Genomic DNA, 12,995 nt, shown 5'->3' on the forward strand with positions numbered 1-12,995 from the left:
GCCCGGGGCTGGCCGTGGCCAATGCTGCGCCATGAGTTCCAGCAGCGGGGCCAGGCGCAACTGGGGCGGGGCACAGCGGCCAACCTGCTCGCCCCATTGCTCGGTGGGAGGCCACGCCTGTGGGCCTTCTAAAACTCCAGCAGCTCTTACGGTCTTATTTGAGAAAATAAATCCGTAGCTGCATAGTGTAAGAACGGCCACGCTGGGTCAGACTAGAACCAGTGAACTGTATTTTGGGTGAATGTCCACGGCTGGTACTTGATTCAAAAGAAAGTTGTCATGGGATAAGAGGGAAGGTCCTTTCGTGGACTGATAACTGGTTAAAAGACAGGAAACAAAGGGTAGGAATAAATGGTCAGTTTTCGAGTGGAGAGGGGTAACATGTGTGGGTCCCCCAAAGTTCGGTCTTGGGACCCATCCTATTCAACTTATTTATAAATGATCTAGCAGTTCCCAACCTTTTCCAGATCAGGATCCATTTTGACAATTCAGGAAGACTTGATGACCCACGGCAATTCAAAAATGGAGGGAGGAAGGGGGGGGGGGGCAGAGCCACCTGGGGAGATACTTGGCAAACCTTTTAAAATGTAATGGCAACCCATATTTGGGTCACAAGGTATAGGTTGGGAAACCCAGAAAGGGGTAAACAGTGAGGTGGCAAAATTTGCAGATGATACCAAACTGCTCAAGATAGTTAAGACCAAAGCAGACTGTGAAGAGCTTCAAAAAGGTCTCACCAAACTAAGTGATTGGATAACAAAACGGCAAATGAAATGTCATGTTGATAAATGTAAAGTAATGCACATTGGAAAACGTAATCCCAACTATATACAATATGATGGGGACTAATTTGACTACAACGACTCAAGAGAAAGATCTTGAAGTCGTTGATAATTCTCTGAAAACTTTCACTCACTGTGCAGCAGCAGTGAAAAACGCAAGTAAAATGTTGGGAGCCATTAAAAAAGGGATAGAGAATAAGCGGGGCTCGACAAATTAGTCAATCTACTCACCTGGGGGGAGTAGATTTTAAGCTGGCATGGCGACACAGCGTGATCAGCACATGTGTAGCGTGGTCTGCGCATGCACAACATGCCAAATCGCACGGCTGGCGAGCGGGGCTCGCTGCCGCTTGTCAAGCCTTGAGAATAAGACAGAAATTTTCTTATTGCTTCTATATAAAACCATGGTATGCCCACATCTTGAATACTGTGTACAGATGGGTTCCATCTAGCCCAGTATCCTGTCTGCCGGCAGTGGCCAATACCAGATGCCCCAGAGGGAGGGATCACAACAGGTAATCCTCACGTGATCCCTCTCCTGTCTCCCACTTCCAGACAAACAGAGGCTAGGGACACCATTCCTACCCATCCTGGCTAATAGCCATTGATGGACTTAACCACCATTAATCTGTCTAGCTCTTTTTTTAACCTTGTTAAAGTTCTAGCCTTCACCACATCCTCTGGCAAGGAGTTCCACAGATTGTGCGCTGAATGAAGAAAAACTTGTTGTGATTCCCTTCCTCTGAGGCACGTGGTATTGGCCACTGTCAGCAGACAGGATACTGGGCTAGATGGACCACATCTGTATGCAGTATTCAAGATGTGGACATACCATGGTTTTATATAGAGGCAATATAGTTTTATATAGAGGCTTTTTTCACTGCCGCTGCAGTTCTTCCCATAAAACCACATTAATGAAATTCCAATAAAACAAACTAGTCTCAGTGCAAGTACAGAGATCTGCAAATAAAACCCCTTATAGGACTGGGACCTAGGATTCTATATGAGAGCATATGGCCTCTTGATCATAATGGGAAATTGTGGTGGGCTCGTATCTATTCTACATAGGGAAGATAAAAATATATGTTGGTATCTCTGACCCATATTATATTGGGGGTGTGAGCTATAATTGGGGTGATATTGGTTTATCGGGGGTTGTAGCTGATACTGGAAATATATATGACTGTAGGGTGGATGTGTATTATAGCTTTTCTTGTCTATAATTAGCATTTGGATGGGGATCAGGAGCATAGTTAAGGTTGGTATTTTTTGAATGGGCAGCGTTGTATTCCCGCATATGAGTTATGCACTCTGATGCTATTTGAACTGTTCATTTGCATGCCTTTAAAGCTTAAGGGTTTTCTAAAATTCTGATAGTACTTGGTATGTACACATGCCAACTTTAAAAAATTAGGTGGCAACAGAATGAAAAGCTAACCAAGTTTTTTGTTGGTTAATCACAGTTGAACTGAAGTAATATCACATATGTTATGAAACTGTTAAGTATGCAAATCATCAAATAGGTAAGGACACTACAAACACATTGCACATCAAACTGCAAAAGAGATTTATATTCGCATTATTTATATTATCTGAGTTAAAGCTATCCTGTAAAGCCTTCCACTGCTCCTGTAGTGTAAATATTGTTGTTGATTTAAAAAAATGTTTTTTGAACAAATAGGTTGAAATCGACAGATATTACTATGATGATGAGCACAATATAAATGCCTACTAACTGTTTAATGGAGTGGTAGACCACTTAAAAAATTCCCTGACTGTACAGTAATATTTTAGGTGTTAAACATTTTACTACATCCAATTTGAGCCTGGTGTTTTCGAAGGGGCTCGTGAGAGTTAGGCACTTAAATCCGATTGATTTTTTCATGAGGCTTTAACTGCCTAACTTCCATTTGTCTCTGAAAATCCCATCTAGAATGACTAACTTTAAGGTTGAAGTCATTGCAGAAGCCATTCACATTAGATAACAGCATCGTTTTCTTTATATTTGCTACAGTGTATAAAATGACTGCAATAAAGTCTGCAAGAGGAAATACAGAAATGGTCACTACCAGAAGAACAGAATCACATGATGTTTCTGGTATTATAAGTCTCATGCGATATTTTACTGAACAAACTTTTGGAAGGATTAATGTCATCTATCTTTTGTAAGTAGCAACATTTTAGGATCAAAAGTGACATTCTCCTAAACATACCCAGAATTATAAGTCACTGTGTTACATCTCTGCCTAAGCAAATGAGCTTTGCTGAAAATTAGGCTGTGCGTCAGCTGCCTGCCACACCTATCTGTCCTCCTCGCCAGCAAATGCCTCCAGACTCTGCCAGTCTTAACCTTGTCTTGCAGGTAACAATCAGTGAACCAAGTTCTCAGGCTCACCAGAGAGGTTTATGTCAGTACCCTGTTACTCTTACTTTATTTCAAGATAGTCACGCAGAGGTAATTCAAAATATAAGTAAGAATATGTTTATTAATACAGAACATCGATTGAAGTGATACTTAGCACAACTAAGATACAAAGTTACAGGCAAAACAAACTAAAACATACTTTCTAGTTTCCAGTTAAAGTAAAAAGTAAACAGCTTTCTCACTTGCATCAAATTACCAGCATCATTAGCCCTCCAGCATCACTAGTCCTAACAGCAAGAGGATCCAGTATTCACAGAATCAGAGAGTGCTGTCTTCTTTGTTCCCTAAGTGATGGATAGCTAGAATTCCTTTTTCTCCCTTTATATTTTCCAAAGTCTTTGCATCCAGGAAGATATCCTGGCAGTTCACACTCTGGAGTTGGCCCCAGTGTGAATACCAAGATATATCCTCTGATGTTTGTTAGCTTGATTGCTTTGTTTTCCTTATATGTAAATGTGCTTTCGTTGTCCTCTGTCTGTAACTAAATTGGGCAGTCAGGGCAGGCTTGTTTACTCACTGGCACCAAACCATATTATAAGAACATATTTCCAGCACACCCTATAATTCGATATACAACCTGTGCATTCATCACACAGTGATATTCATGACTAACATGTCCATCTTACAAGACACTGTGTGGCTAATCATTCTTAAATCAGAGGCATGGGGTGGCAGGTGGGAGCCAGTTTGTGGGAGAACTACCTGACACCCCACGCTGCTGCCTCTGATAGAGAGGCAGCAGCGCAGGGTTGGTGGGGTCTCTGGGGATGGGACCAGGAGCTCACTGGCTGCTGGTCCCACTGCCAGGGACTATTGAATAGTCATGTAACTGCTAAAATTTAATGCGATCTAGCATCCCTAGTCAGAACCAGCTGGCTTGAGAGTTAAATTTCACTACCCCACATACTGCAAGGTGGGGCTGCCACCGAAGCTTCTTGCAACTAGAGAGGGAAGTTTGCTCCACTCACAACTAATGGAGAATGCGGGCAGGATGGCTCAGTCCTGTTGATGGACATAAAGGAGGCTGGCAGAGAAGTGAGGGAGAAAATAAAAAAGGACTCCATGTATGTGAGAAGCTGCTGAAGTGGGTGATGGTGAGTCAATAGTGATAAGCAACAAAGCTGTAGCAGCAACAGAATCAAATACTACAACAGCTGGCCTCCCAAGGCCAGCAATAAGCAGTTCAGCAGCAATACTCCCACAAGAGCCAACCACTCAACAGCAACAATATCTGATCCACCAGTTTGTAGTGCTCCTACAACCCCCAGAGACTGCTGCTAGACTGGGGCCAGGGTCTTCTAGAGGGATCCCGGGGCCAGGAGTCCTGGTCAAGGTGATGAAAATGGGCCCAGGGAATGACCCTGAAGCTTTCTTGTTGACATTTGAATGTATGGCCATTGTGACAGCATGGCCACTAGAGGACTGGGCCATCCTCTTGGCCCCTTGTCTAATAAGGTCAGCCCAGGCAGTCTGTAAGGTACTAGATCTCGTGAATGCCCAAGCTTACTGTAAGGTCAAGGTGACCATCTTGAACTGTTCTGATGTTTCCCAGAGACATACCGCCAGGGCTTCCAGATGGAAAAGTACTTGCTGGGGGGCTAGCCTCAGGCAGTTGCCCAACATCTCAATGATTATTTCTAGCCCTGGCTAATCCCTCAAGGCATATTGGGATGGAGGTGGTGGAGGGTATTGTCCTTGAGCAATTCAACTAGACTTGGGGAGACCTGAGACCCTTCTGAGACTGGTCAGGAGTGCCCCTGGATTAAAAGGAATATGGAATCAAGGAGCTTGGAATCTGAAACTCTCTTCTACCTGTAGTAACCCCTGGACATGGGGGCTCATGGGCAGTAGTGATCCCTCTAATTTGTATGTCCGTGTGTGGAATTAATGTTATGTGCACCAATGTGGAGATGCACATAACAGAATTTATTCTGCACATAGATGGTGTGGAGGTTTTGGAGCGTGGGAGGGTGCTCAGGACTGGGGCAGAGAGTTGGGATGCAGAGGGTAAGGACTCTGGCTGGGGGTATGGGCTCTGGGATGCTTGCCAGTGAGGGAGAGAGAACAGCCACTTCACACTGCTGAAATAATAATGCTTAGATGGACATTGGCTACAATGAAAATGTTTGTTACACAGTGAATCAGTATGAGCCATAGTTCAGGTAGTAGCCATTGTGGAAAAACCAAGGGAGTTATGTGAGATGATGAGATGTGGGTTACGTTGACCAGACAGCGTAAGAACTAGTAGTTACAGGACAAAGACCATGAGGAAAACTAAAGGTATTACACTATGTAGCTTTTAGCAACAAAACAGTGTTGACACAGCCTTGTCGCTAAAAGCTAGCTTATGTGAATGCTGTTTGTTGGCACTTTTGCCAACGAAGTACTTCTATCCTGTTCACACTTTAACTTGCCATGTCAAAACTTTGTCATTCAAAGGGCAAAATAACTTGAAGAATAGAATGAAAAATGTAGAAAAATTTCAATTTTAATTATGATTATGTTGTATATTAATTTTGTGACTTTAACGTACAGTGTACAGCTAAATGTAGTGCTATTGCTAAAGAATTGTATACTGTAGTATATTACCTACAATATACAGGCATAATGATTTCAGAGGGGTAGTCATGTTAGTCTGTAACTTTAAAAACAACTTAAAACAAATGAGTAGTCCTGTGGCACCTTGGAGACTAACAAAAATATATGTATAGTATCATGAGCTTTTGTGGGCACAGTCCACTTCTTCAGATGAGATGATCATGTTTGCCATTTGCACTGTTATAGTATTCCTTTTTCCAGTCTTCAAAACATGGATTTTTTTCCCCCTCACTTTTGATTAAAGAGTTCATTACAGCTGGAATGTGGAAGTCTTCCTCTTTCCCTTTGGCAGGATATTGGGGTTTCTGGTTTTCCCCTTTAATGCCTTTCCTATTTTGAAAATATGATTATAGTTTTCTTCGACCAGAACAGATAGTTGGAAGATTTTCCTTTCAAGGAAATGATAGTGTCACTCCATGGAATAGAATAGAATTTTACTATGTGTGTAGAGTCATAGAACACTAGAACTGGAAGGGATCTCAAGAGGTCAAATCTAGTCTAGCACCATCTAGATTATCCCTAATAGATGTCTGTCTAACCTGCTCTTAAATATTTCCAGTTATGGAGATTTTACAGCCTCCCTGGGCAATTTATTCCAGTGTTTAACCACCCTGACAGGCAGGAAGTTTTTCCTAATGTCCAACCTAAACCTCCCTTGCTTTAATTTAAGCCCATTGCTTATTTTCTTGTCATGAAAGGTCAAGGAGAACAATTTATTCCCCTCCTCTTTGTACCACTATTTTAAGTACTTGAAAACTGCTATCGTGTCCCTGCTCAGTCTTCTCTTTTCCTAACTAAACAACCCTAATTCTTTCAGTCTTCCCTCATAGGTCATGTTTCCTATACAGGCAGTCCCCGGGTTACATGGATCCGACTTACATCAGATCCCTACTTACAAACGGGGTGAGGCAACCCTGCACTAGCTGCTTCCCCCCAGCAGACCAGGGAGACGCGGAGCGGCTTTTCTCAGCAGACACCTCAGCTTGAGAATAAAGGACTGAGGGAAGTGAGGTGTGGGAGAATAAAACTGAGCTCTGGAGAATGTTTGGCTAGAGTTTTCCCTACAATATGTACCAGTTCCGACTTACATACAAATTCAACTTAAGAACAAACCTACAGTCCCTATCTTGTACGTAACCCGGGGACTGCCTGTATCTTTAATAATTTTTCTTGCTCTTCTCTGGACCCTTTCCAATTTCTCCGCATCTGTCTTGAAATGTGGTGCCCAGAACTGGACATAATACTCCAATTGAGGCCTCATCAGTGCAGAGTAGAGCAGAAGAATTGCTTCTCGTGTCTTGCTCACACACTCCTATTAATGCATCCTAGAATCATGTTTGCTTTTTTCTGCAATAGTGTCACTGCTTATAGTGATATGTGGTGTCATTAGGTAATCTACTGTATAGAAAACTTTACCTGTCTACACCTAAGTGCTTAACAAACCCTAACCTTACTTCTGCTGAATTAGTGAGTATTCATGAACTATTTTATACTTTATTCATTTTATTGTATTTTAATTCTTTGAAAATTGGTTTTCTATTGGTAAAGTATGACTCTCAGTTAACTAGAATATTCAGTTAATTGGCACCACCCCTGTTCTCCCAAAATGCTGGGTAACAGAACATATACTGTAGTTGACTCATGTATAAGCTAATAGAGCAGTTAGTAAATACCCAGTAATAAATCAGACACACTGCTTTATTATGTACATTTTCAAAAGTGACCATTGACTTTGGGTGTCTCAATTTCTGTGGCAAGTTTGAGATCTTTGGACTTGATTTCAGACATGTGAACCTACAACTCTATCTGAAGCCAATGGGGAGCTGCAATTGTACCTATGGAAACTGTTTCCGATATGGCTCAAATGTATGGTCTAGGCCAGGGTGGGCAATAATTTTTAAAAAGGGGCGACTTCATAAATTTCTGAAGTGACCCTGGGCTGCTCTGGAAGGGGCAGGGCCAGGAGACTTCTTGTGCTCTCCTCCCCCCAGACCCTGATTGGCCTGGGGGTGAGGGAACACTTGAAGTCTTCTCCCCCCCCCCCCCCCCCAGGGATTCGTCAGCTGGGCCTGGAGGTGGGAGGAGTGCTCAAAATCTCTCTCTCCTTGCCCTTCCAGGGGCGCATGATGGCTAGAGAGAAACACCGGCTGTTTTAAAATAGCCGGTGGCTCCTTCTGATGCCGTGTGTCCCTGGGTGGGGGAGAAGACTTCGTATGATCACCTTCCCCAGGTCTTGATTGGCCTGGGGGGCGGGGGGAGTGGCAGGACAGCCGTGGGCCAGATCCACCAGCTTGGCAGGCTGGATCTGGCCCACAGAGGCTCCTTTGCCCTCCCCTCGTCTAGGTATATTTAATCCTGCCTCAGCGTGGGAGGGAGGGCTACATGACCTCTTCAGGTCTTTCCCAGACTTACATTTCTTTGATTCTGTGAAGTTGGGCATCTAAAATCAGAGGACCCCAAATCAGAAGTCACTTTTGTAAATGTGATTGTTAAAACTCCCTTGGACCCACCAAGAAGATGGATTTAGTGGGAAGAAATGTTTGTATAGTGAGTATCAGTGACCCTTTCCCCATCCTCTAACGTGGTTCCCTCGTGAGGCTGTTGAACAGTTGTTAATTTGGAGACTAAAATCACTTTCAGAATCTTCTTTCACTTTTACAAATTGAAATGGTTTTCACAGAGAAAAAGCTAACCTTGCAGTGACACTCAGCAATGAGAAGAATGAGGTTATTGCCCATGCTGCATTTCTGGACTATCCAAATTGGAATATAGTTGATCAAGCTGATTGGGAATCATTTTTACATGAAAACTACAGTAACGAAAAATGCACAGTAAGTATTTTTCAGATGTGTTTTCACTTCAGAAATTTCAACGTGGTTTTTATTTTGTTTCTTTTGAATACTGTATGTATTGAGTGTGTGGTACAATACAGAAGAGAAACCAGTTAGAGTAAAATAGATGCATTGCTCTTCTTATATATTGCTATTCCCTGAGATTTGGGGAGATCATTGTAGAGAATGGGGTTCCTTTTTCCTGGAGATTTGTTTTTTTTCCCATTCAACCTGATTTCTTTGTTGAATAGTAATAGAAATGTAGCCGTATTAGTCTGGTGTAGCTGAAGCAAAATACCGGACTATGTAGCACTTTAAAGACTAACAAGATGGTTTATTAGATGATGAGCTTTCGTGGGTCAGACCCTCTTCCTCAGATAAAATAGTGGAAGAAAATAGTCACAACCATATATACCAAAGGATACAGTTTAAAAAAAAATGAACACATATGAAAAGGGGGTCAGAAGGTGTTTCTGTGTGGATTTGTTCCCGAGTAGCTGTGGGGAGGCTTTTAAGGAGACAATGTAGTTTCGTCGGATCCCTAGTTACAAACGGGTGGGGGGGGGCGAAGCTAGTGCACGGTGCCTCCCCCATTGTCGCCGCCTCCGGCAGCACGGGGGGCGCTTCCCCCCAGCAGACCAGGGAGATGCGGAGCTAGTGCCCCTTCCTTCCCCAGCAGACTAGGGAGACACGGAGCGGCTTTTCTCGCCGCGGAGGACACGGGTCTGCTGGGGGGAACAAGACACCAGCCAAAAGGGGGCACTCCAGAGCTGAAAAATTAATTTCCTAGGGAACAGCAGGAGCAGCAGGCAGTGAGACCCATTGTGTTACAGTCCCCACCTTGGGAGCAACAGCTCTTTCCCTCTTCAGCACTAAAGCTGCAAGTATCTTGTTAGCGTCATGTGAAATTAACAAGTCCCTTCCAGCCTGGCAGAGGTGAAGCTGAAAAATTACCTAGTGGTGTGGGTGGGCAAGAATGGGGAGGAGCAGGACAGAAGGGAAGAGGGGATAAGCCCCAACCCCACACCCTGCACCGCTCCAGCAAGGATAAGCCCCGAGGGGATGGGTCTGGTTGCAAAATGGGTGAGTGGACAATGAGGACCCACCTGTGGCTAAACTCCTGTTCCCAACACAGAATTTTTCTTTAAAATTAATCCTGTGGATAAACTCACACACACACACTTCACAGGAAGGGATTTCCATTTTCTGCTCAGCGGAATACAACAACAGCTTTGATTGTATCAATATTTCACTGTGCTCTCCAATGACTATTGATTACACTTACTACCCATTTCACTGAACCATCTGTAGCAAATTCGATTTGGAACAGTAATATGCATTGAATAAACTTTTTTTAGTTATAAAAAACAAAGATTCTGACTATTAAATGAATAACTGGGATCTTTCAGGTACCCCAAAAGGAAGATTTGGATATAGCATGAAACACTGAAACCTATGATCAATTTTTAATTAAAATATCAGCCAAAAAAACCTTCATATCAAAACCGTATGTGTTTTTCTTAAAATAAGGAAATTTTATGAGAATCAGGGTCTTTTCCACCTAACTCCAGCTCCCCGTCCCCCCCCAAAATATGTACCAGTTCCGACTTACATACAAATTCAACTTAAGAACAAACCTACAGTCCCTATCTTGTACGTAACCTGGGGACTGCCTGTATTTGATCTGAGGAAGTGAGTCTGGCCCACGAAAGCTCATCATCTAATAAACCATCTTGTTAGTCTTTAAAGTGCTACATAGTCCTGTATTTTGATTTCTTTGTTGTTTGACTAAATTGTCTAATAAGTTTTTTACACACATATTCTGACTCACTGAAAGCACATCATTTGGGGTGTGTCTAAACTACATGGCTCCATCGATGGAGCCATGTAGATTAGGCTGATCGGCAAAGGGAAATGAAGCCGTGTTTTAAATAATCGCGGCTTCATTTAAATTTAAATGGCTGCTGCGCTGAGCCGACAAACAGCTGATCAGCTGTTTGTCAGCTCAGCGCGCTAGTCTGGACGCTCCCGTGCCGACATGAAAGCCCTTTATTGACCTCCCCATTATACCTCGTAGGATGAGGTTTACCGGGGAGGTCGATAAAGTGCTTTCATGTCGGCGCTGGAGCGTCCAGACTAGTGCGCTGAGCCGACAAACAGCTGATCAGCTGTTTGTCGGCTCAGCGCGGCATTCATTTAAATTTAAATGAAGCCGCGATTATTTAAATCGTGGCTTCATTTCCCTTTGCCGAACAAACAAATCTACATGGCTCCATCAACAGAGCCATGTAGTTTAGACATACTCTTGGGGTCCTAAACATTCTCAACATTAAAAAATTATAGCAGATTAGATTTGATAAGTCACCTCTCATTGTAGACCACTGTACATGTTTATGGTGTTGTGCACTCCAAGATTTTTATTGAGTCACTATATGTGGCATTTTTCTGAAAGCCCTAGGTCCTGGAATCAAGTCATTATGCGAAAGCTCCACTTTCCTTTTTTTCAGAAAAGTCAATTTCCAGACCTTTTTGATTGTGGAGAAATGTTGAAAAAATTGAAATCTAAAGGTTCAAAACCCAAATAGAGAATCCAAAATGTATTATCATTAAGCCAGTCTCATGATTCTTGCTTTCCAATATCATCACAAAGCTGTAACTGAACCTTGAGAGACAGCTGGCAGAAATGTGTATAGAGAAAAGATGGAAAAGAGACGGCTTAAACATGCAAGATGTTGTTGCTCCCACACCTGCTCTGCTTTTTTGACAATATTCAGAAGACTGCCCACCCCCCTTTTTTTAAGAGGATTTTTTTGAACTGAGGCTATATCACTTAAAAAGTGCTTTATGGTCCTGATCCAGAATATATGTTTCACTATAGCCACACAAGTATCCCTGTTGACTTCAAATGAAAGCTGAAGTTAAGCATACGCTTAACTTTCAGAGCACTGCAACACTAAAATAATTTAAAGTAAGCAAATAAAGAGTGATACATCCAATTAAATTTTCAGAGGCATTTACATGGGGAAATTGCCTAAATTGAAACTTGACAGGGATATCTATGTTAACATCCCTAATCAAAACCAGGATTGAATATGGCATTTTGACTTTAGTTAAGGATTAAAATATTGAGAGGATCAAGGAAAATCTCCATAGCTAAAAGGCAAAGAAGAAAGAAAAGAAATATTGAAATGAATGGTCTGTTTCTCTAAGCAAGGCTTTAATTGTGTCACCATTTGAAATAAGTATGAAAGGACAAGGTAATGTAAAGGCTTTATTGGAATGAAATTGGGATGGTTGCATTATGTATTGAATAGCTGAGCCACATGTGAATTATTCAGCTAATTTGTACAACTCCTTCATATGGTAGCAATGCTTTTGCTATTCATTTTACAGAATAACAGTTTTAGAAATGTATGATATTTCTCTGTATATAAAGAAATTACAAACCTTTTTCAATCAAATCTTGTTAAATTAAAAATGAAGCTCTGGTGCTTTAAATTTTATAATTGTATTATTAAACTTGAGTATAAAAGCCGGGTTTTTTAAAAATTTGCTGCGTAGAAAAAGACTCACAAATCTGAACATTAAGACCTCACTCCTGCAAACACTTAAGCACATGAATAAATTTACCCATTCAATTAGTCCCATTAAAGTCAATGGAGCTACTTATGTTTGTTGAGTTACTCACATGAGTATGTACAGGCAGAATCTATAATTCAATTTGAATATTAACATTTTAATTAAAAAAAAAAACACTACATGCATGGGCTTATTGAATTCATTTATTTCTTTTTACCATAGCCTCTGAATACACTGTTTATGCATCTTTTTGTGGCAAATGAGGAATATGTAGTTGGATGTGCCCAAGAAATCATTAGGTGAGTTGATGTGTAAGTAGAAGAGCAGTGAAGCATGTACAGTTTCCTACTAACTGTCATTTGTAGACTATGTTGAATTAGTACATGTTAATACTGTATAACAAAAAAAGTGTAAAGGTAAATGTTAAAAAATTCTTAACAATTTTAGCATGTGACATGACATGACACAATTATGTGTACCCTGGAATACATTCTCAATTTCAGTGCTAGACTCGTACAGTTCTGCATATATCTCCCTAACAGTGTAATCTCTTGCTATATCTTTTTGCTGTTATTCTTTCTATAAATGTCAGTCACTGACACACATTGATTTTCTGAGTGGAGGGAAAAGAAGGTTCACAGTGCACAGTTGGAAAGGAAGCCTAAAAGCTTTAGATATTTCTGGAAAATCATTGTCTGCAAGTTATCCTTTGAAATGTTTGTTAGGTACAGACTATACAGTACAATTAATACAGTACATCATAGGGCTAGCTCAATTCAG

At 41.6% G+C, this 12,995-nt stretch overlaps 1 protein-coding gene across 5 annotated transcripts in view; it reads left to right on the forward strand.

Moving 5' to 3' along the window:
* The window catches only part of CFAP61 (cilia and flagella associated protein 61), a 200,512-nt gene that overhangs the window by 390 nt on the left and 187,127 nt on the right, over window positions 1-12,995 (forward strand). For 4 of the 5 annotated variants that reach the window (XM_075925780.1, XM_075925784.1, XM_075925782.1 and 1 more), the window contains exons 2-4: window positions 2,797-2,947; window positions 8,486-8,636; window positions 12,438-12,514. In XM_075925780.1, the coding sequence (XP_075781895.1) occupies window positions 2,805-2,947; window positions 8,486-8,636; window positions 12,438-12,514 (371 nt within the window). In that variant the 5' untranslated portion in view covers window positions 2,797-2,804. The remainder of the gene's footprint in view (window positions 1-2,796; window positions 2,948-8,485; window positions 8,637-12,437; window positions 12,515-12,995) is intronic. The other variant, XM_075925783.1, reaches the window with a different exon arrangement.

This window comes from Pelodiscus sinensis, chromosome 3, assembly GCF_049634645.1.
Source record: "Pelodiscus sinensis isolate JC-2024 chromosome 3, ASM4963464v1, whole genome shotgun sequence".
Lineage (NCBI taxonomy): Eukaryota > Metazoa > Chordata > Testudines > Trionychidae > Pelodiscus > Pelodiscus sinensis.